Raw genomic sequence first — 22,097 nt, forward strand, 5'->3', positions numbered from 1 at the left:
CCATTTTTCTTTTCCCCATTTAGAAAACAGGTAGTAATGTTTTTCTGTTTCATTAACTAGTCCCAAGCTGGCCAACACCCTTTGTTGGCTTTTTTCCTTAACACCATTCCCTTTTGCACTGAGACACAACACGCCTGAATACAGGTGACTGCACATCGAAACTCTGCAGTCCACACCTGTCTCCCCAGGCCTATGGATCTGCTGTTGCCAGGGTACACTCAGCCACACAAGTCCTAAAGCTCATGTATCTACTTTCTCAGCCCCTTTTGCCTGCTGACTTCCTATTACCACTGATAACATCATTCTTCAAGTCCCCTTACCCAGCTTATCTAAGCTACCTTTGGGCCCTCTCTCCCCACTTTTTTCTCCCTCTAGCGCCATTAGAGATCTGAAGTTGCTTCCAATAAGAGACAAAATAAGACCATTAAAATGAATAAAAAGATCAAGAAGAAAGGGGAGAAGAAATCAGACTCCCATCTTATTTATTATCCAGGTGTTAATTCAATCTCGGTCCCTGCTCAAAGAAGTTCTAAAAAATTCTGACAGTCACTAGGGTTGTCTGCTTATGACCTTTCCCATTCAGAACAGTGGCCTCCAGGAGGAAGATCCATTTTCTTAAAGATTAATTTAATCTTCCTCCTCCTGACTGTTTTCGTCTGGTACCACGTGTTATTGTGGACTCGGGACTACAGTCTCACCACAGGCTTCCTGTAGCCACTCTGCCTCTGGCCCTGGGGTCAGCTCCCACCCTGGAATGCCCCACCCACCACTCTAAACATGCATAACACATGTGTCCACACACCATCTAACTAGGGGCTCTTTTATTTGTGCCATGAATCTACAGCCTAGTGAAGACTATTCTTGGAAAAATGTTTTTAAAATGCAGAAAATAAAATACATAGGATCACAAAGGAAACCAACTATACAGAAATACAAAATAACAGTATTCTTCAAAGTCTGGGATACAGTATGGTATTTAACACACAAAAAGATTTAGTGATGAGCCTAATAACTTTCCATTTTGAAGCAATGATGCACATAAAAGCTATTTTGAAATATTCATAGCAGCTGTAATAATGAAAATACTGTGATTCTATTGATGACAAAGTCACAAGTACATCCAATACACCTGATTTGCTTCTTACATTCATAATTGAAGTGCTATATTTAGTGAAGGGTTATGAAACCAAAGATGAAATTATTTTCCAGTCCAAATTCACAGGCCCCTTTAGTACAATATTACCGACTCCAGGTTAAGACCCTAGATTTAGCCTATTAGTTCAACTCTTAGCAGGTGGACAGAGTGCGGTTATTCCCATTTTAAAGGACTTGTCTAACTAGTAAACAATAGAGTCAGATCCCAACCCAGGGCTCCTAATGGTCAGGGTTCTGTCTGCCCCAGCACTGCATCCCCAGCTCTGGTGGGAAATGGTGGTCCTGTGCAGTCCTTTCCCCTTTATTCATCAAGCAATCAGTACTGGCCTGCCTTCCAGAAGGTTAATACAGAGGATGTGCCTGCTCAGGAGTTGCGGTTCTGAGCCAGTGCTGACCTACCCGACACTATGTCATTGTTGAAGGATAAGGCATAACGCTCATCGAAAACAAACAACTTCCCTTTGTAAAAACCATCAGGAAACTCCTCCAGGTACTTGTGGATGCCACCCTTGAGCTGGAACACTTCCTTGCACACTCCCTGTGTATGGAAACACAACAGGAAATTTGAGGAGACTAGCAGAGGCCAGTAGGAAGCTCCACAGAGAAGCGACATGTGGTAGGAATGCCAAAATGGGGCCCCTGGTTCCCTTGTGGGACACTGAAGAACTGCTGACCAAGGGGGGCGAGGAACCAACTGGCCAGACCTTGCCCGCTAGGGGGATGGCTGAGGACAGCAGTCAGGGCCTTCACTCTCGAGATCCTGGGAAGCCCAACTATTTTTGTGGCTCCCTAAATATAGGTAGACACCTGTTGGGACATGTAATGTTACTGAATTTGCTCTTCTCAGGATCAAGCAAAAGGATTAGGAAAAGGGAGATGTCAACTAATCTTTCCCTTTTGTACTTGATGAGTCTCTAAGACTGATGAGTGCTTTTCACATCTTGAGATTTAAGAACTTCAGACTTTATACTTAGAAACTCTATGCTGGAACCATACAAGGGGACAATAAATCCTGCTGGCTGGGGGTGGGAGCTTCCTTCGCCTCCAAGCCTGCAGTGCCCTGAGGTTGGGAACTCACCTTGGTTTTCAGGTAGGCTGAACCCCGCTCACAACGGATGCCCCCAGTGCAATACATCAGCACCCTCTTCTCTTTGAAAAGTTCTAGATTTTCATCAACGTAGCTAGGGAAATAACTGAATTTCCTGATGTCTGGGGCTAAGCAGCCCTGGAATCGTCCCTACAATATAGAAGCAGCAGAAATAAAATTAATCAGAAAAACATACCTGGTAAGAACAAAGATTCTTTCTGCGTCAACCACCACTCCCCAGCCCTGCCTTGGCAAGGAAATGCCAAGAAAATGGCTCACTGCCATTTTCATCCCATACTCTGACCTTTCAAACTTCAAGAGCTAAAACTTAGAAACAAGGCTAGGTGGGCTGTCGGTTACCCTCTCAGAGACCTTGGGGAACTGGAGAGGTTGCCCAAGGCAAACTTGACAAGATCCTGGCATGTGTCTAGGGGTAGGCATATGGGAGACAGTTCATTTTGTGCAAGATGTCTTTAATCCCTATTTTCTTAGCCTTTCTCACCAGATTCTGTGTTCAAAGGCTTGGGTTTTCTCTGCTAGCAGCGGGAGGAGAGCCACTGACTGGGCCACAGTGGGCACAGTGTCCCCTTCATAAACACGCTGTGCTGTGGGAACTCGGTTGTGGTTTTCTTACTTACTATTTTGCTTTCATAGAAGTTTCTGCAGTCCAATAGGATAGTATCACTTTCTTCCTGATTTGCCTGAGACAGAAACTTTTCTACTTCTTTATGAAATTCACCTGGGGATAAATGGATTCCTAAAACCAAACAAAAAATTGGTTAAAAACAAAACCAAATCACACAGGGCCCAGCCCAATGATTTCCATTTGTTCTTCCCCACCTAAACGTTTCCTCTTCATAGTTACAATTATGTCTGAAAATAATGCTATCTGATCAGCATAATGACAGAATTTAGTAAATCTATGTCGTCACTCTCCCTCCTAAGATGAGTGCTGTAGAGACCTGGCAGTTTAGAAATAATTAATCAAAGAATTCTGCATCCTCATACTTGGCCTAACCCAGTGATAAAAGCCAGACTGTAGAGATGTAAACTGCCACGTGGGTTTGCTGGTCCATGTTATGGCCGGTGTTCAATTGTTCTGTATGTGGAGGGGCCTGGACATGTATATGCTTGACTATAGGCTTTAGAAACTGTTCTATACCAACATCAAGTCCAAGTGTGAGCATATGGTTATGGAACAAAGTTTGAATAAGTCTTTAAAAAATATAGCAGAGAAGAATGTGTCTAAGTTTGTGTGTGTGAGTAAAAGAGAAAAGGGGTTGACAGCAGGAATGAAATACGAGAAAGAAGCAAGAGAGAAAAGATGAAAGGCCAGAAGAAGGAAAGAAAGGACATGAAGTAAAATACAAGGAGACTAAAAGGAAAGAACCTGTCTGCTGGGGCCTTTTGCCTTCTCTACTCTCCAGGGGAGAAATATTCCTATACCTTTAGGGGTCCAGACATCTCAGTAGCTTGTGAAGAACTTTTGGTGAATCTGACAGGGGAGCAACCACACCTCATAGGTGGGGGCTCTGGTGCGTCAGTTACCACTCATGATCGATCCTGACAGCACCACGCAGTGATGGATCCCAACAGCCCCCTGAAGCTGCTGGGTACCAGATGGGGTTAGAGACCCAGAGCATGACCAAAGAATCTAGATTCCTGCCTGCCCATCTGAGGACTGCATGGAGAATGTAACAGGGCTGGATTTTATATGTGATGTCACATAATTACACAGTCACCAAAACAGTGGGGTGGAAAGGGAGGTTCAAAACTGTGATGACAAGCATGGAAATCTGCTGAGCCTTCCCCTTACAGGGAGCTGCAGGGAACCCAACCTGTTCCGGCTGCTGCTATTACTGTGCTGCTCTCCTGGCCCTGTGGAGGCCTGATCAGACAGTGACTCACATAGACCTGCTTAGAAGAAGTGCCTTCAAACAATGCAGCTCAAATGAAGGCAGCACAGCACTACATGGAGCCCATTCTCCCCTCACCTCCACGGCGAGGTCCTGTAATGCCGACGAGGTCTCCTGCCAAGGTAAGGACACTAAGCAGACACGGCCCTTTGGGGCCTTCTGTTCTCATACATGATCTCCTTCCCCAGATGCTTGTATCTTACTCCCATTTCCCTCTGGTTTAACTCTTATCCCTTTTAAATATTTACATATTAAAAAATGAACATAGAGCCAGCCAGACCTTTCTGTTTCCTGATGAAAGGAGACAGTACTACCTATGAAGTAGACGTGGGGGAAAAAAGGAAAGAAAAGAAAAATGGTAATCAAACCTGAATCTGATCAGGTCTCGAGATGTGAGCTGTCTAATATGGCAGCCACTAGCCAGCGTGGCTAACGGGCACTGGAAATGTGGTTTGAGATGTGCTGTAATAAGGGTGACACGTGGAATTTCAAGGATTTAGTATACAAAAAAAAAAAAAGTAACATCTCTCTTTGTTGTTGTTGTTATAATTAGTATTTATTTTTGGCAGTACTGGTCTGTGTTGCCGCGTGGGCTTTGCTCTAGTTGTGGTGAGCAGTGGCTGCTCTCTAGCTGCGGTGTCAGGCTTCGCGTGGTGGTTTCTGTTGCTGCAGAGCGCAGGCTCTAGGGCACGCCGGCCTCAGCAGTTGCGGCACGTGGGCTCAGTAGTTGCAGTTCCCTGGCTGTAGAGCACAGGCTCAGTAGTTGTGCTTAGCTGCTCTGCAGCCAGGTGGGACGCTCGTATCTCCTGCGTTGGCAAGGCGGATTCGTTACCACTAAGCTACCAGGGAAGCCCCTAAAATATCTTATTAATAATTTTTTACATTGAATACAAGCTGAAATAATATTTTGGCTACACTGCATTAAATAAATGGTATTAGTGAAATTAATTTCACTTGTTTCCTTTTACTTTTTAAAATGTGGCTACTGGAAATGTAAAATTCCATCGTGGCACACATAATATTCCTGCTAGACAGCACTACCATAAATGTGACTAGAATTCACAGGAAAGACAGAGGAACATTACACGGAGATGCAGTCAGCATTATCCTGACTGTGGGAAATAGTACAAGCAAAATTTTCTAATTCCTTCAAAAAATAAACTGCATGGGAAAATAAAAGATGGAGGCTCTAGGTTAAAAAGCACTTAAAAGGCTCAGTCACAACGAGTAGACCTTACTTGAATCCAGATATAAACAAACTTTAAAAATTATGAGATAACTGGGAATTTTAAGCCCTGGCTGAATATTCAATAATATTAAGTAATTACTATTAAAATGTTTTGGATATGACGGTTTTATAATTATTTATTTTTTAAAAATCCTTTATTTTTTAGCAATATCTACTAAAATAGGAATGAAATGACATGACAGCAGGATTGTTTTCTAAGTAATTTAGGTTGGGGGAAGGGAGTGGGGATTAATCAAAGTTGGCCTTGAATCTGTAATTGTTGAAGCTGCAGGATAGGAACACGGGCGTTCACTATAATATTTTTTCTACTTTTTAAAATGTTTGAAATTTTTCATAGTAAAAAGTAAAACAAAACCAAAAACCCCAGCCAAACAAATGTCTTTCAACCACCTATGATACCCATGAGTGAGGGGGAAAAGAACATTCTAGAGCACTTGCAAACAGACTGCTTTCGTATTGAAAGCTGCTTGCTTTCTGTAGTGAAAAGTCTGTATGTCTTATCCATTTGATGAACTATTTACAAGTAATAATTATACTCTTCCCAAATTGCTATCTTTGGAAAGAGAAAACAACTTCTTTCCAAACCATCACCAAGAAGAATAACTAAGCCGGGTCATTCTAAGCAGCGAGTCTCCCATCACCAGAGCACCAAAGAGAAGAGCCAATGTGAGCTCCAGGTAACACGAGTGTCCGCCACCCCACGGCTATTCTGAAGAGAGAATTCATCACAGCCCTCGCTGATCAGAATGTCTAGCTTTCACATTTGTCTCTATATTAAAATTTGTCCCTATGAAGAAAAGGAAAATGTTTCTTCTTAAAGCAAGCATACCAGGCTTCTTATAGGAGATCTTATTGGGACTGATCCCCATGGGCACAATTTCTTCAAACACACCAACACGCAATTCTGGAAAACAGCAAGCTCCTCCTTTGCTGGTCTAGCCAATGAGAAACAAAACAGAATATAGTCTTTCTTGCCCATCTCCAGGTATAAGATATTTATTAAGTTGAATTATCTGGAACATTCTATGCTCTAAGTTCCTTCTCCCACTGAAAGAGCTGTTCCTAATTTGAGGTTTCTTAATACTTCAGCTACCCTATTATTACACAACAGATGTAATCTTATATTTGGCACTTCTTTATTGCGTATCTACCATGTGTAGAAATGTCAAATTGAAAAGGTGTTTCTATAGCAATAAGCATTTAACTATAAAACTGAAACACCACCAAGCAATTTCTATATGTAAGATTGCATCCAAGCTTTTGTTCAGGAGTCACAACCTTTTCTTTTCATATCATCATCACCAACACTAACACTTACTAGCAAGGTATTTCCCACCACCTCTGTAACCCATGACACGAAAGCATAAAGTCACTCTGCATAAAGTCTCCTTCAGACAGCAAGAGCTTCAGTCCCGCTGTGGTATGAGTGCTGATCTGATCCCACCAGGTTTACTAAACACGCAGAGATCCCCTGAAACAGGTGGTCTCTCAGGTGAGCAATTATGGCTAAGTTTGAGTTTAGTGTGTGTAAGCTGCAATGTCCTTAGTCTATATAAAAAGGCCCATGATCACATGGTGGCAGCTTGGAAGATGGATTGGAAGGAGCATACTCTTTCTACTGAGCTGCCTCAAGACCTAGAGGGGAAGTGGTATTCTGTCCAGCACGGCTTACTTCTTTATGGTGATCTCCATAGCCTGGAGTGAGAAGAGGCACTGAAGCAGAAGCAAATGGCTCTCAATCCATTTTATTTTCAATCTCTCTTACCTTAAAATCATCCTTACACAGGTAATCCTTAAACAGTGGGCAGGAAAGCATGACACTGACATAGAGTCTGGTGGCCAGTCTGCTTCCACCAACAGTCCCATTGATTCCTTCCGTAGCAATTCGAACCTGAGACATAAAACAGTGAAAAAGGGAATGCAGCCGTCCAAGTTTCTCTTTGTTTTGGTTGGCAAGTTGTGTCTGACTCTTTGTGACCCCGTGACCTGCCAGGCTCCTCCGTCCATGGATTTCCCAGGCAAGAATACTGGAGTGGGCTGCCAAGCCCTCCTCCAAGGGATCGTCCCAACCCTGGGACCGAACCTGAGTCTCCTGCGTTGGTAGGCAGACTATTTACCACTGAGCCACGGGGAAGCCCATATTTGTAGCTCAGTTTGGATTTTTGCAGGGCAGAACAGGTTCATGTGTATTGGTGAACTTAACAGGAAAAGCAGAAACTCTGCTATGAACACCAGAGTGTTGCCACACAAAGATGCCTGTAGTTTTCTGAAATGGCACTGCCCATAGCTCAGCTGAGGTGCTCAGTTAACATATGCTGAACCAGAGAATAAAATGGATAAAACAACTGGAAAGCCCCATTTGCTATGATGTTCCAGCTGTCCTGTGGCCAAAGCTTAACCTAAATTCAGGGCAGCAGATCCAGAATCAGGATGCACCTTTGCCACTTAACTTGCCAAGTGGCCCTGAGAAAATTCTCTTTTCTGAACCTCAATTTCTTCATCTTGGTAAGAGAGATGAAAAAGAAGCAATAATGAAAAGCTGCAGAGGAGATATTCCTCAAGTCCTAAAGCACAGAGCTCATCTGAGGGCCGGGAATGCACACGAGCACCCTCTGCATGGTTGGTGGGGTGGGGGGCGGGGGCAGGTAAGCCCACCACGGCAAACCCACCCACTGGGAGGAGCTTGTGTCTGTTTTGTTCTTTGTTGCATACTCGGTGTCTAGAGTAGTACCTGCCCACAGTAGACATCTGATATGTATTTGCTGAGCAAATGAGTGAGAATCCAAACCTGAGGCTTTCTGGCTTCTCAAACCCTCTGTTCTCTTTGAAATGCTTCACTGGTTGGGGGACATTAAAGCCTGGATTAAGGCCCCTACCCTAAGAGGCAATGCTCTGGGGGGCCTGCAAAGTTACTTGTTCTGGTACCACAAAACCCTTACAGTAAGTTTAAGATGGATCATCTTTAGAAGAGCTAGCTTTCTAAACTTCGAAAGTGCAACACTGTGTATCATGGTATTCTCTGGAAAGAGAAGTAGCTTAGAGCAAAGTTCTGTGTTATTACATTGTTACTTATATAACAATTACAACAATGATACCTACCAGTGCATTAGAATTTGAAAACTTTTAAAGGCTCCCCTTTTATTAGGGCCTAGAGGAGGTACTTGTTTGTTGCCTCACTTGGCTCAATTCTTTAGAGCATGGATAGAAATGGGATTCATTTCACAAGCCAGGGCCTACTCATTAGCAGTAGCTCTCCAGAGTTCCATGATTCTGAGTCACATCCAGGCTCCGCCTGATCTGGGCTGACAGAGGGAAGCAGGAAGCATATGCCATCTCTGCTGTACAGGCTACTGCACCTGTTACCAACTCATTTTTTTAAGGGACAACATAGAAAAATAGAGCTGAGCCAGCATTAACCAAAAATCTACCCTAACACTGTCTCTGACAGGGGCAAGTATGAGGAAGAGGTACAGGCTTCTGTGTAACTGTCTTTTGGGTAAGCCAGAAGACTCTTTCCTATGTTATTTTAATCCCAGAACCCAAATAAAATATAAGTATGTGCACTCCCTGAATACTGAGGTGGGCAACCTCTAAAACCCATGCATTAGACTTTCAACTCCTGTTGAAGGATTCCTCAACTGAACCCTTCAAAGTAGCTGCTAGGTGAGGAAAGCCTTATACCTCACAGATGAAGAGCAACAGTTAACATTTAATGAGCACCTTTATATTATAAAGTTCCTGTCTTTATATTATAATCCTGAAAGGTAGATATCATAATTCCCACTTGACAGAAAAGGAAACAGAAGCTTAGAGAAATCAAGTAATTTAAGAGAAATCAAGTAATTTACCCAAGGGCACAGAGTTGGGGGTGGTAGATCTGGGATTCAATACCAGATCTTTTGGGGTCCACCTTTTATAATTTTCCTTTCTAAAGCCTCTAATGCATCTGCTCAAATTTCTTGAGGCAGTAAGAAGTATATAGCAAGGGGTCAGAAGCTTCTTTCCATAATTCTAGAATTTTCAAGTTCTCCCCTTTCCCTACAAATGCCAACATTCTTCCAAATCTCCTACCAACACGAAACTTGAGAACTTAGCATGTATCCCTGAAGCCTTAGAATTTAAACCTAAGAACCAGGCAGGTGCTGCCACCTTGTGGGCAGAGACCCTCACTGCCAGTTCACCTTGCCCCAAACTACAGCGAGATTGATTGCCTGTTTGTGCACTCAGGTTTCCGTTCCATCTTTCAAGGTGTTCTCTAAATACAGATGATGATATATGTATATAAGCCACAAATGTTCTTTTTTTTCCACAATGCATCAGCAATTTTGCCAGGAATTGCAGACATAGTGATTAAAAAATACATAGTTTTGCCCTTTGGGAACTTACAAACTAAGGAAGGTCACAGATATTAAGATAAAAGTCACTAACTGACAAGTGCTATGAAAAATAACTACAAGATGCAGTGAAATAGTATATCTGGAAAACTGAATTTAGATTAAAGGTCTGGAAAGATGTCTTTGATGAAGTATCATTAAAACTGAGAAGTGGAGACTGAGTAAAAATTAGGAGAAATGAGTGGGTGTGGGAAAGTTCCTTGAAGAAAGTATTCTTGTAAAAAGGCCCAAAGGCACCAAATAAAATTTGTGGGCTCCAAGAAACTGAAAGGCTCTTTTGCTGGAGTATAATGAGTAAAGGGAGAAGGAAATGGCAACCCACTCCAGTATTCTTGCCTGGAGAATCCTGTGGACAGAGGAGCCTGGTGGGCTGCTGTCCATAGGGTCGCAGAGTCGGACACGACTGAAGCGACTTAGCATGCATGCATGCGTTGGAGAAGGAAATGGCAATCCATTCCAGTGTTCTTGCCTGGAGAATCCCAGTGACGGAGGAGCCTGGTCGGCTGCTGTCTATGGGGTCGCACAGAGTCAGATACGACTGAAGCAACTTAGCAGCAGCAGCAGCAATGACTAAAGAATGGCATCAGATAAGTAGAAAAGGTGGAAGTAGCCAAAGTATGCAGGAAACTTAAGGCCACATTAAGGATCTGGGTTTTACTCTAAATACATTGCATAGACGCTGAAAGATTGTGAAGAGGGAGGGAGAGGATTTCATTTACTTTTTAAAATCATTCTGGCTGCTGTGTAGAAAATGATTTAATGGGGGCAAAGATGGAAGAATGGAGAGTAGTCTGGAAGCTACTGAAATGAATGAGGTAAGAGAGGGTGGGGCTAGGTCTAAGGAGGTGGAAATGGAGGATCAAAGGATATGTTAGAGGCAGAAATGTCAGGACTTGGTGATGAACTGATGAGGTAAATGCAACTTTCAGTCACTATCTGCAAGAAAACATGGGTGTGAAAAATATCACTGATCAAGTGATTGCCTCAGGGAATAAAAACCTGGGACAAGTGTAGGAAAGGTTAGTGTCATAACCAGAAGGAATATATATATATATATATGTAATTATGCAAATTATGCAATTATCAATTATCCTATCATGTAGAGATAATCATGACTAACATTTTGATATTTACTACTTGTTATCTTTTTACACACATGCTTGTGGTTTTGTTACAAACATTTATTTCTTATTCAACTCTCTCCAAATATTTACTGTCTGCTATATTCGAGGCCCTGTTCTAGCACTGACAGTACATCAATCAGTTAAGACGAAGTTCCTGTCCTCTTGAATTCAAGAGAGAAAGGAAACAAAACCATAAAACGGTAAAGAACTGACCGCCGCTAAGTCACTTCAGCCGTGTCTGACTCTGCGACCCCAGAGATGGCAGCCCACCGGGCTCCCCCGTCCCCGGGATTCTCCAGGCAAGAACACTGGAGTGGGTTGCCATTTCCTTCTCCATTGCATGAAAGTGAAAAGTGAAATCGAAGTCGCTCAGTCGTGTCTGACTCTTCGTGACCCCATGGACTTCAGCCCATCAGGCTCCTCTGTCCATGGGATTTTCCAAGCAAGAGTACTGGAGTGGCGTGCCATTGCCTTCTCCAAAGGACTGACATGTTCTAGTAAAATTAAGAAGTATCTTGGTATCACACCTGTATGTACAGTTCTATAAAACATTTTTCCAGTTGAAGTGAAGTGAAAGTCGCTCAGTCGTGTCCGACTCCTTGGGACCCCATGGACTATACAGTCCATGGAATTCTTCAGGCCAGAATACTGGAGTGGGTAGCCTTTCCCTTTTCCAGGGGATCTTCCCAACCCAGGAATCGAACCAGGGTCTCCTGCATTGCAGGCAGATTCTTTACGAATTGAGCTATCAGGCAAAGAATCAGAATATAATGCCTACTTTTACAGTTTTACTGGAACATGTGCTGTGCTCAGTCACTCAGTCGTGTCTGACTCTGTTACCCCATGGACTATAGGCCACCAGGCTCTTCTGTCCCTGGGATTCTCTAGGCAAGAATGCTGGAGTGGGTTGCCATTTCCTTCTCCAGTTATCTTCCCAATCCAGAGATTGAACCCAGGTCTCCCACATTGTAGGCAGATTCTTTACTGAGTCACCAGGGAAACCCCTGACCATACCCATTCTTTTACATATTGTCTATGGTTGTTTTCATATTAAAATGCCAAGGTTGAGTCGTTTTGTGCAAAGTCTGAAATATTTGCTATGTGGCTCTGAAGTTTGCTAATCCTTGGTCTATGCCTTTATATAGTCTTATAAAACACTTTTCTTTTTAACTGAAGTGTAGTTGATTTACAATGTTGCACTTATTTCTACTGTACAGCAGAGTGATTCAGTTATATATATATTTAATATTCTTTTCCATTATGGTTTATCATAGGATACTGGTTGTAGTTCTCTGTGCTATACTGTAGGACTCGGTTATTTATCCATTCCATGTGTAATAGCTTACATCTGCTAACCCCAACCTCTCACTCCATCCCCCCCCCAACCTCTTCCCCCTTGGGAAGAGGTTCTCTATGTCCATGAGTCTGTTTCATAGATAGGTTCATTTATATCATATTTTATATTCCACATGTAAGTTATATCACACAGTATTTGTCTGACTTCACTGACTGTAATAATTTCTAGTTGTATCCATGTTGCTGCAAATAGCATTATTTCATTCTTTTTTTAATGTCTGAGTAATATCTCAGTATATGTATATGTACCACGTCTTTATCCATTCATCTGTTCATGGCTATTGTGAATAGTGCTGCTGTGATTGCAAGGGTGCATGTATCTTTTTGGATTAGTTTTGTCTGGATATATATTATTGTAAGGAATGGGACTGCTAGATCATATGGTAATTCTATTTTTAGTTTTATGAAGACTTTCCACACTGTTTTCCACAGTGGCTGTACCAACTTACATTCCCACCAACAGAAAACATCATGTTAATAGCTATTTAGTATTCTATTTAAATGCTTAGCAGGATTTCGCTAATTTCTGAGAACCCAACTGGTGAATCCTTTTTGTAACAAGCAAACCAAGGTGGAGGCAAGATAAGCCCTGTGAAGGATAAGTGATAAGGGAGAAAGTGTTACCTTGCCCGTGAGGTGCAGGTGCTGACACAGAGCTGTTTGCCAGGCACAGACCCAGTCGGGATCCTTCAGGTCACAGTAGCAGTAATAAAGTAGCACCTCCCCTTCATCGTTGCCCTGGCCACTATAAAAAGAAAACCATGGGAAAAGAGCAAATGAGTCACTGGCATGAAGAGGCTACAATTCAGAAAGTAGATTCAGGCAGAGTCAAGAGGGAAGGCCTAATGGAGCTACTCATGCCTGCCCTGGTTCCTAACTATCATTCTCCTCCTGTATTGAGAAGCAACTCTGGTCTGTATTTGCTCTAAAGAAGACAATACCTGCACCAAACTCCTTCCTTTCTAAGAAGTGAGCTTACTTTGATTTCCTTGTTTAATCATCATATCCATGAAACAGATATTAATAACCCCTTTTTAAATTTGAGTCCATTCTGGCTTATCCTCTACGAAAAGGCAGTATCTGTTTTGAATCTCTCTCTGTACAAAAAGGTTTCACTTTCATTTTTTCATATAATCCTCTTACCCATGAGACAGGTTATTATCATCACCATTTTATAGCTCAGTGAACTGAGCCCAGTTCATCCGGCATGAAATAGACGCAAAGTGACAGTCAGGACTGGAACACCAGTCTTCTGACACTAGAATCCATACTCTTCCCACTGCACTATGCTGACTTTAACTAGTCATGGGCCCTGGGTGGGTGTCTTATCCCTGAGCCTTGATTTCCTCAACTGTAAAACTAGAGGACTGACATAAACTGCCTTTCTCAAAGTGTGCTCTGAAGCTGTTCCATGAAATCACCTGAGAAATCCTGCAGACAGTATCTCCCTCTTTGAAAGTCACAGTGAAAGCCCATCATATATTGAAGGCTCTGGGAAGCTCTGCAAAAAAAGAACATTTTAACCTAATGTCTCCCCAATTTAATTGTCTTTAGCACCTCTTTTCAATACCTGAGAGCACCCTCCAGAGCTAGTGCTATAGAGATATTTTAGAGAATGCTGTCATAGATGGTAATTCAGGTCCCATCCAGCTCTGAACTCTCTGACTCTCTCATCAATGCCCTCTTATTGCAGGGCCTAGTCTCTTCTAACACCTGCTTGTCTATTAGTGTATCTGTTTTCCTCTCTCTAAATTCCTATAACAAATTATCGTCTGAGCCACACAATTTTAAGTGATAATTGCATAGTTTGTCTTACACCATCTGCTAAATGTTTTGTGTATCCTTTTTCTTTGTTTTTCTAACTAAAAAGCAGGTCCATACAGAAATGAAGAGATCACATTTGTGTCACTTTACAGTTCACGTGAGCTCTTACCATCATCATTTTATGTAATTCTTAGAGCAATTCTGTGAGGTAGTCAGAGCAGGCATTATTACCAGTTTTAGAGGTAAGGATGTAAAGGTATGAAGAATTTAGTGACTGGCTCAAGTCTAACTCTAAGTGTAGTTCTCTTTCTCTTCTTTCTGATAAGCAAAAGGAACTGGTATTAAGACCAGTGACAAAAGTGTATCAAATGTGGGCATCTTCTGTTCACTGAGTAGTTTAGGAATTCCTTAAAGATTCCTTAAATCTGTCCTCTACAATTAACATAATATTATGATGCGGTGAGGTTTTCAAAGGCAGATCTAAACTTCTAACCCTATGCATTAGTTCTAAAAGTTAACTTACTTTCTAAAGCATATTCAGCTCCGAAAAACACATCTGGTAATAAAAACCCCTTTCTAAGCTGACACTTCAGGGTTGAGGAATCATGAACATCTCTGGGCCTTCAGGCTTCTCTTTGGAAATAACATTTTCTGTTCTTTACCTCTCCTGAGAGAAGTAAAAACATGGGATGCCTTCCAAGATACCTAGAGTGCACTGCCAGCTGCATGGGTATACACTACTGCATAGGCTGTGGTCTTCTATTACACACACGTTTATCGGCCTAGCTTAGACAGTAGAGAAATTCTGTGCCTTAAGGATCTGCCATTTTAGTGGATAGGTGGTATCTCATTCCAACTGGAAAAACATTTTTCAATGAAACAAAAGGTACAGAATGAAATCCTTACCTTATCAGCTCATCAGGGTTAAAGCAGCTTATATCAGGGAGCCAAGTAGACACTTCTTGGTTACGGGTAAAGTCCTCTTTGAAAGGGTTCCTTTTGTCTGTAGACTCAAGACTCTTGGAGGTGCTCGATGTCACAGCCAGCTGCTTTAAAACAGAAGCGGTCTCATGGCAAATCTCATTAGCATGTTGTGTTGCCACGTGTCTGTGTATGCTGGTTGGGTCTGTAAATAGTTGCTGACAGCATTTCCACCATTTTTCTTTACATTCACAAGGAGGTGCTGGAACTTCTTTAGTTTTAACGAAAAGGGAAAATGCCTGCAATTACATTTCAAATATGTCACTAGTAAATAACCTTAGGTTTTAGGTTAGAATGAAAGTCTCAGTGAAATTTTTTCCATAGGGGTTTCTAGTTTTAGGTCCTACAATTCTGCAGAACTTCTTGAGACTGAACTTCCTCCAAAAAGGAAATGGTCAAAGAAATTATGGAATATACTTACTACGGAATATTAAGTAGCTAGTTTCAAACTACATGGGAAAATATTTATGGTATAATGTTAAATGGAAAAAATTGAATAAAATGTCCTTATATCATGTAATCTCAATTACATAAAAAAGTACATTGAGGGACTTCCTGGTGATCCAGTGATTGAGAATCCACCTTCCAGTGTAGGGAACCCTGGTCTGATCCTTGGTCCAGGTACTAAGGTCCCATGGGCGATGGGATAACTGAGCCCACTGAGCCTGTGTGCTCTAGAGCCACAAGCCACAGTGAAAATGCCGCGTGTCCCAACTAAGACCCAATGCAGCCAAATAAATAAATTTTTTAAAGTATATTGAAAAGCATGGGAAGAAATGTACCAAATGTTTTGATTTGGTTTTTGGAAGATAACTTTATTGTTATTATAAAGAGGATTTAGGCAAATTGTTAAAAAAATTAAACACAATAGAAAATTATAGATGTACCATAATTCTTTTAACCAATTCTAAATGAATGAGCTTTTTTGGTTTCCAATATTTGCAATTATAAGCAGTGGTGAAGGAGCATGTCAGCATATCTTTGTATACTTCTTTAACCATCTACATAGAATAAATATTTTTTTTTAATTTTTTTTTTAGAATAAATATTTAGAAGAAAATTTTGGAGGTGAAGAAGCATAAATATTAAACTGTGATTAAGTAGTGACTACCTGAAAAATCATTACCAATTTATGCATTCAGCAGCAATGCATGAGGATTCCATTTTATTCACAGCATTTTATCAGTATTAAAATTTTTGTAGTCAGTATTTTCAATTTTGACCCAAATAAAAAGCAAATACTCTGTTTTTATTTTCCAATCTTTGATTAGCAGTAAGGTTGAATATTTTTTCATATTGATTCTATGTTCTAGTTTGCCTCTTCATACCTGTTGCCTATTTTTCTACTGTGGCATTTATCTTATTGATTTGTAAGTAGTTTTAGTGACCTTTCATTGATCATAGTTATTCAAATTTGTTTCTCTACTTGTCATTTGTTTTTCAACTTTGTTTATGGTGTTTTTTTGATGTCAAAATTGAAGTTTATACATTATGGTACAGTTTATGGCATCTATGATTATCAGTCTTTCAAGATATTTTCCCTCTTGGTTTCTAGAAAGAACGGTATTAATATTTTTACATTATATATATATATATATACACACATACACACACAATACTTATATATAGTTTAAAATTGTTCAAAATATATAAATAACAATTTATATTAATGTAACATTTAAACAATTTTCTTAATACATCTGAAGACTACTGTAAAGCATCCAAAATTGGGCACTCTGAAGAATAATAATTATAAATATGGAGCATCATTTTTAGATCTTCCTCAATCTGTACACAACCATATCTGGATTGTCCCAGACTGAAGCAGGATAGGGTAGTCTGAAATTACACTGGAGGGCACTTTTTAGCCTCTCATGCAGTTGATCATTCTGTATAGGCCAATAAAAAGAGCAGTATGTCAACTTGAGTGCTTCTTTGTATTATACTTAGAACTTCAAATCTTGTTCTCTAATTGAGGCTACTAAGAAGGAAACACTTAGAAGGAAAGAAGAACACTTTTTACAAGGAACAGGCTTGTAAAAAGCATTACACAATTATTTCAGTTGACAATTATTGTACATCAATAATTACTATGACTATTAGTTTATATATAAATGTAAGGCATTGCATCCAAGGCCTCATTAGCATCGAGGCCTCAAGAAGTCATGATCATTAAAAAAATGCAGTATATAATCTGAATTTTTTTTCCTTCTTTCCTCCCTTTTTCCTTCATCAAAAGTCCTCAGGCAGGCCTGAGTGAGGTGGGAAGCCCAGTGTGAATGTGGCCTGCCACTGGTCTCTTAGGGCCTTCTGAACAAGGCATTGAGGATCCAGCAGCAGTCAGGGCCCATGTGGGGTCCGCTCCGGAGAGATAGGCAGGCCAGAGCTAGGAAGGTAGCTAAGAGCAGGTGAGGCCTGTGTGGGGAAGGCAGGCCCTGATGGAAGAGGCAGCTTGAAAGAGTGGGGAGACTGACTGCATACAGGGGAATAAGCAATTAAGTATACACACTGGGACTGAAGAGAGCTGGGTTTGCTATCAAACATCATCATACAGGGAAGTTATAAATATAAGGGGAGAGAATAAACCTGTGATATGGCAACAGAACTAAAGGTTCCATGAGTATGAACTCATCTGGTTTATACTGATATGAAAGTAAATATAAAAGTATGATATATAGAAATGTATGTGTTTTTTTTTTTTTTTTTTTATGTGTTTTTCATCTATATAGATATTAGCTCTGCTGCTGCTGCTGCTGCTAAGTCGCTTCAGTCGTGTCCGACTCTGTGCGACCCCACAGATGGCAGCCCACCAGGCTCCGCCGTCCCTGGGATTCTCCAGGCAAGAACACTGGAGTGGGTTGCCACTTCCTTCTCCAATGCATGAAAGTGAAAGTGAAGTCGCTCATTAAGTGTCGGACTCTTTGTGACCCCATGGACTACAGCCTACCAGGCTCCTCCGTCCATGGGATTTTCCAGGCAAGAGTACTGGAGTGGGTTACCATTGCCTTCTCCGAGATATTAGCTCTATCCACCATCTATTCTCAGCTCTGTCCACCAGATGTCCTGAAAGAAGCAGCACCTTAGTAGAAATGAGTTTATCTAGCCCCTTGGTTTTGGTTTTCCACCTCCATAAGAACCAGTGTTCCTTGAAGAAATGTTTGACTCCAAGAATGAGAGAGAGAAAGAACATGACCCTGAAACATCTTGTTAAATCAGAAAGTAAGGAAATGCTCAAAGAATGATGGGGTAAGTCAAAAAGACATAGATACTAGCTGGAATCCCAGCCAAACCTGAGATGATCTGAGAATCAAAATAAAAAATTATGATAATGGATTATCGCCCACTGAATAAAATGGCATTCTTGAATACACACTGATACAAATAAACTAGGAACAAAGAAAGCTCTTCCTTACAGAAGACTGCCAAGTAAGAAATATAGAAGGAATGAAGCAATTAGAAAGTCACCATTTAGAAATCATCACAGTAATAGTCAACTGAAGCAAAGAAACACCAATGGATCTAAAACTAGTAGATGAAAGTTCATTGTGAAATAGGCTATTTCAGTTCAGTTCAGTCGCTCAGTTGCGTCTGACCCTTCACGACCCCATGAATCGCAGCATGCCAGGCCTCCCTGTCCATCACCAACTCCCGGAGCTTACTCAAACTCATGTCCCATTGAGTCGGTGATGCCATCCAGCCATCTCATCCTCTATCATCCCCTTCTCCTCCTGCCCCCAATCCTTCCCAGCATCAGGGTCTTTCCCAAAGAGTCAACTCTTCACATGAAGTGGCCATAGTATTGGGGTTTCAGCTTTAGCATCAGTCCTTGCAATGAACACCCAGGATTGATCTCCTTTAGAATGGACTGGTTGGATCTCCTTGCAGTCCAGGGGACCCTCAAGAGTCTTCTCCAACACCACAGTTCAAAAGTATTAATTCTTTGGCTATTTACATAGTCTCAAACTATTTTCCCTCAAATATTGAATAACTAAAGGGAAAAAAGAATAATTTTAAAGCAAAGAAATCTGACAAGGCACTTCCTTAATTGGGTACCCGAAGTTAACATCACCAGTAGCAGGACAAATTGGCACTGTGACTGCCTGACTGAATGCAGCTGGATGAACACAGTGTCTCCTGTGGGGCAGTCTTGTTAACAAAATCCACAACTTGAATCTAATCACAAGGAAACATGAGTGAAAAATCATGAGAGACGTCCTACACATAACTATCTCCTTCTAAAAAGTCACGGTCATGATTTCAGGGGAAAAAAATGAAAAAGTGGTCCAGACTGAAGACCTTTGAGATATAACAACTAAACATGTGACCTTAGAGTGGATCTATAAAAGCCATTTGAGACAACTGAAGAAACATGAATGGAGCTGCTGGGCAAAGGGGATCCTCCGTAGAATTCTGGCAGCTTTTCTGTAGGTTTGAAATTATTGCAAAATAACAACAACAACAAAATGTCTGTATCCTTTGGGTTTCATTTTCAAGGAAATCTGTGTGGGATGCAGGCAGAAGGGTGGAGTATAGAAGCTATAAGAAGAGACATCTATTCTTCATTGACGTGGAGCCAATATAAGATGATTTTGCAAGAGGAACAAAAGCCCGGAGGTAAGAAAACTAAGTCTCAACTGTATTTCTTCAGTCAAGTCATTTTCCTTTGAGCTTCAGCAGGAGAAGGGTTTAGTCAGTGATCCCTGAGAAAAGCATCAAAGGCCCAGAAGGGCAGCATCCATCTACCACACTGTGAGCCAGTTCTCAGTGGCCTGCAGCATTCCAAGCCACTCTGTTCCTTCTCCCAGCCAACCGAGCCCTGCAAGCTAGGCCGGACCTGGGGTCTTAGGCAGCAGCTGCCCTGACACCTGTCTGTTCTCCTATAACTGAGGCTCCTGGGACTCTTCCCATAACCCCAGGTGGGAAAAAGAATCGAGCCCATCTATCAAGAATCTGTCAAGTACTCCACTGTAAATTAGGTGTTTCCTATGATCCTCCTTTGCTTGGCACTGAACTAAGATTAACTAAGAACTGGTTAATCACTGGACACAGTACCCAACATGATGCAGTCTTTCTTTTGTAAAGCAAATGTTACAAGTGACAAATGTGACCAGACCTGACTAGAACTTACCGTGAGCGTGGCAGCAGCCTGGTGTCTCACCAGTGCTCCACTCCCTGGAGGACAACCTTGATGAGTTACTTCTGGACATATCTGCATTAACTGTACCTACATGATCCTGAAACATCAACGGCAATTTTACCTTTTTCTTTGCAAATGAGTATTTCTTCTTTGCACTGACATCTAACTCTGCTTTGAGACTGCTACTGGGATTCATAAGACTCGTGTCTTTCAAATCCAGGTCTGAAAACCTTAAAACACAGGCCTCCAGGTCATCATCTCCTTGGTCTGGTGAAGTGGAAGAAGGCATCTGGTTTGGCTCCAGCCGTGGGGTAGGTTCCTTTCTGCTAACTATCACCTAGGAAGTAAGCAAGGGAAAAACAACAACGTCCAAGTCTTTGATTACTACTTGAAGTAAATCAGTCATGCAAATGAGCATGGCCCAGTAGCCCAAACTATCCATTCATTCACTTGTTCATCTAAGAAATATTTATTTAGCACCAACTCTATGCCCTGCACTGTTCTAAGCCCTGAAGATGTAGTAGTGAAAGAAACAGAGAAAGTTTCTTCTTTCTTAGAGCTTACTTTCCAGTGGGGAGAGAGAGGAGGTAAACAAATGAATTAAACTGCTTTTTTTTTTTTTTTTTAAAGTCAGATGGTAGAAAGGGCTATGAAGACAAATAAACAAGGTAAGGAGACAAGAGTGATGGAAGGACTCTTTAGAACTCAGAGGGTAGTTCAGGTCTTTTTGAGGCAGAAGCATTTCAGCAGAAACCTGAATCAGAGGGTAAGCCGTGCCAACATTTAGGGGAAAACACACCAAAAAAAAGTACGAGGTACAACCAAAATCAACCAAGCTGCGTGTTCAGTTCAGTTCAGTCGCTCAGTTGTGTCAGACTCTTTGCGACCCCATGAATCGCAGCGCGCCAGGCCTCCCTGTCCATCACTAACTCCCAGAGTTCAATCAGACTCGCGTCCATCGAGTCAGTGATGCCATCCAACCATCTCATCCTCTGTTGTCCCCTTCTCCTCCTGCCCCCATTCCCTCAACATCAGCTGTGTGTTAGTACCTTTAATTCAGAGAAGGCAATGGCACCCCACTCCAGTACTCTTGCCTGGAAAATCCCATGGACGGAGGAGCCTGGTAGGCTGCAGTCCATGGAGTCGCTAAGAGTTGGACACGACTGAGCGACTTCACTTTCACTTTTCACTTTCATGCACTGGAGAAGGAAATGGCAACCCACTCCAGTGTTCTTGCCTGGAGAATCCCAGGGACGGCAGAGCCTGGTGGGCTGCCGTCTGAAGGGTCGCACAGAGTCAGACACGACTGAAGCAACTTAGCAGCAGCAGTACCTTTAATTATAAATACTTTTCTCTTTTGTCCTCTAATTTTTGAGCTGGTCAAATTCCCTTCCTTAGAAAAAATAACTATCTAGAGAGCCTCATTTTAATGAGTCAAACTGACACTTTGTATCGCTCAGTCATGTCTGACTCTGCGACCCCATGGACCATACAGTCCATGGAATTCTCCAGGCCAGAATACTGGAGTGGGTAGCCGTTCCCTTCTTCAGGGGATCTTCCCAACCCAGGTCTCCCACATTGCAGGCAGATTCTTTACCAGCTGGGCTACCAGGGAAGCTCAAGAAATGAGCCAAAAGAAATACACAAACTGCTACCATGGCCAAATCTTGTCAAAAGGAACACAGTACACCAACATGATGCATTCTTTTGTAAAGCAAATGTTACAAGTGATAAATGTGAAGAATAACAAGAAAGACTAGGGAAAGTATGGGCTTTGGATTATGGTGCAGCTGGGTGCAAGTAAGTGAACCTGGGCAGGATATTTACCTTCTCTGAATTCTAGTTCCCAAAAGCATAAAATGGGGATGACAGTATCTACCCTGCAGGACTGTGGTGAGAGCTAGGAAGCTGTTCAAATGCAACTGTTAAAACCA

General features: G+C 41.7%; 1 protein-coding gene across 5 annotated transcripts in view; it reads right to left on the reverse strand.

Moving 5' to 3' along the window:
• TSTD2 (thiosulfate sulfurtransferase like domain containing 2) overlaps positions 1–22,097 on the reverse strand; it is a 29,215-nt gene that overhangs the window by 2,947 nt on the left and 4,171 nt on the right. For 3 of the 5 annotated variants that reach the window (XM_019966252.2, XM_019966251.2, XM_070794798.1), the window contains exons 2-9: positions 20,285–20,500; positions 14,952–15,265; positions 12,906–13,026; positions 7,173–7,298; positions 6,237–6,342; positions 2,881–2,999; positions 2,234–2,392; positions 1,555–1,693 (exon numbers count right to left, since the gene is read on the reverse strand). In XM_019966252.2, coding sequence (XP_019821811.2) covers positions 1,555–1,693; positions 2,234–2,392; positions 2,881–2,999; positions 6,237–6,342; positions 7,173–7,298; positions 12,906–13,026; positions 14,952–15,265; positions 20,285–20,452 — 1,252 coding nt within the window. In that variant the 5' untranslated portion in view covers positions 20,453–20,500. Of the gene's footprint in view, positions 1–1,554; positions 1,694–2,233; positions 2,393–2,880; positions 3,000–6,236; positions 6,343–7,172; positions 7,299–12,905; positions 13,027–14,951; positions 15,266–20,154; positions 20,199–20,284; positions 20,501–22,097 lie in introns of all 5 variants that reach the window. The other 2 variants (XM_070794800.1, XM_070794799.1) reach the window with 2 other exon arrangements.

This window comes from Bos indicus, chromosome 8, assembly GCF_029378745.1.
Source record: "Bos indicus isolate NIAB-ARS_2022 breed Sahiwal x Tharparkar chromosome 8, NIAB-ARS_B.indTharparkar_mat_pri_1.0, whole genome shotgun sequence".
Classification (NCBI taxonomy): Eukaryota; Metazoa; Chordata; class Mammalia; order Artiodactyla; family Bovidae; genus Bos; species Bos indicus.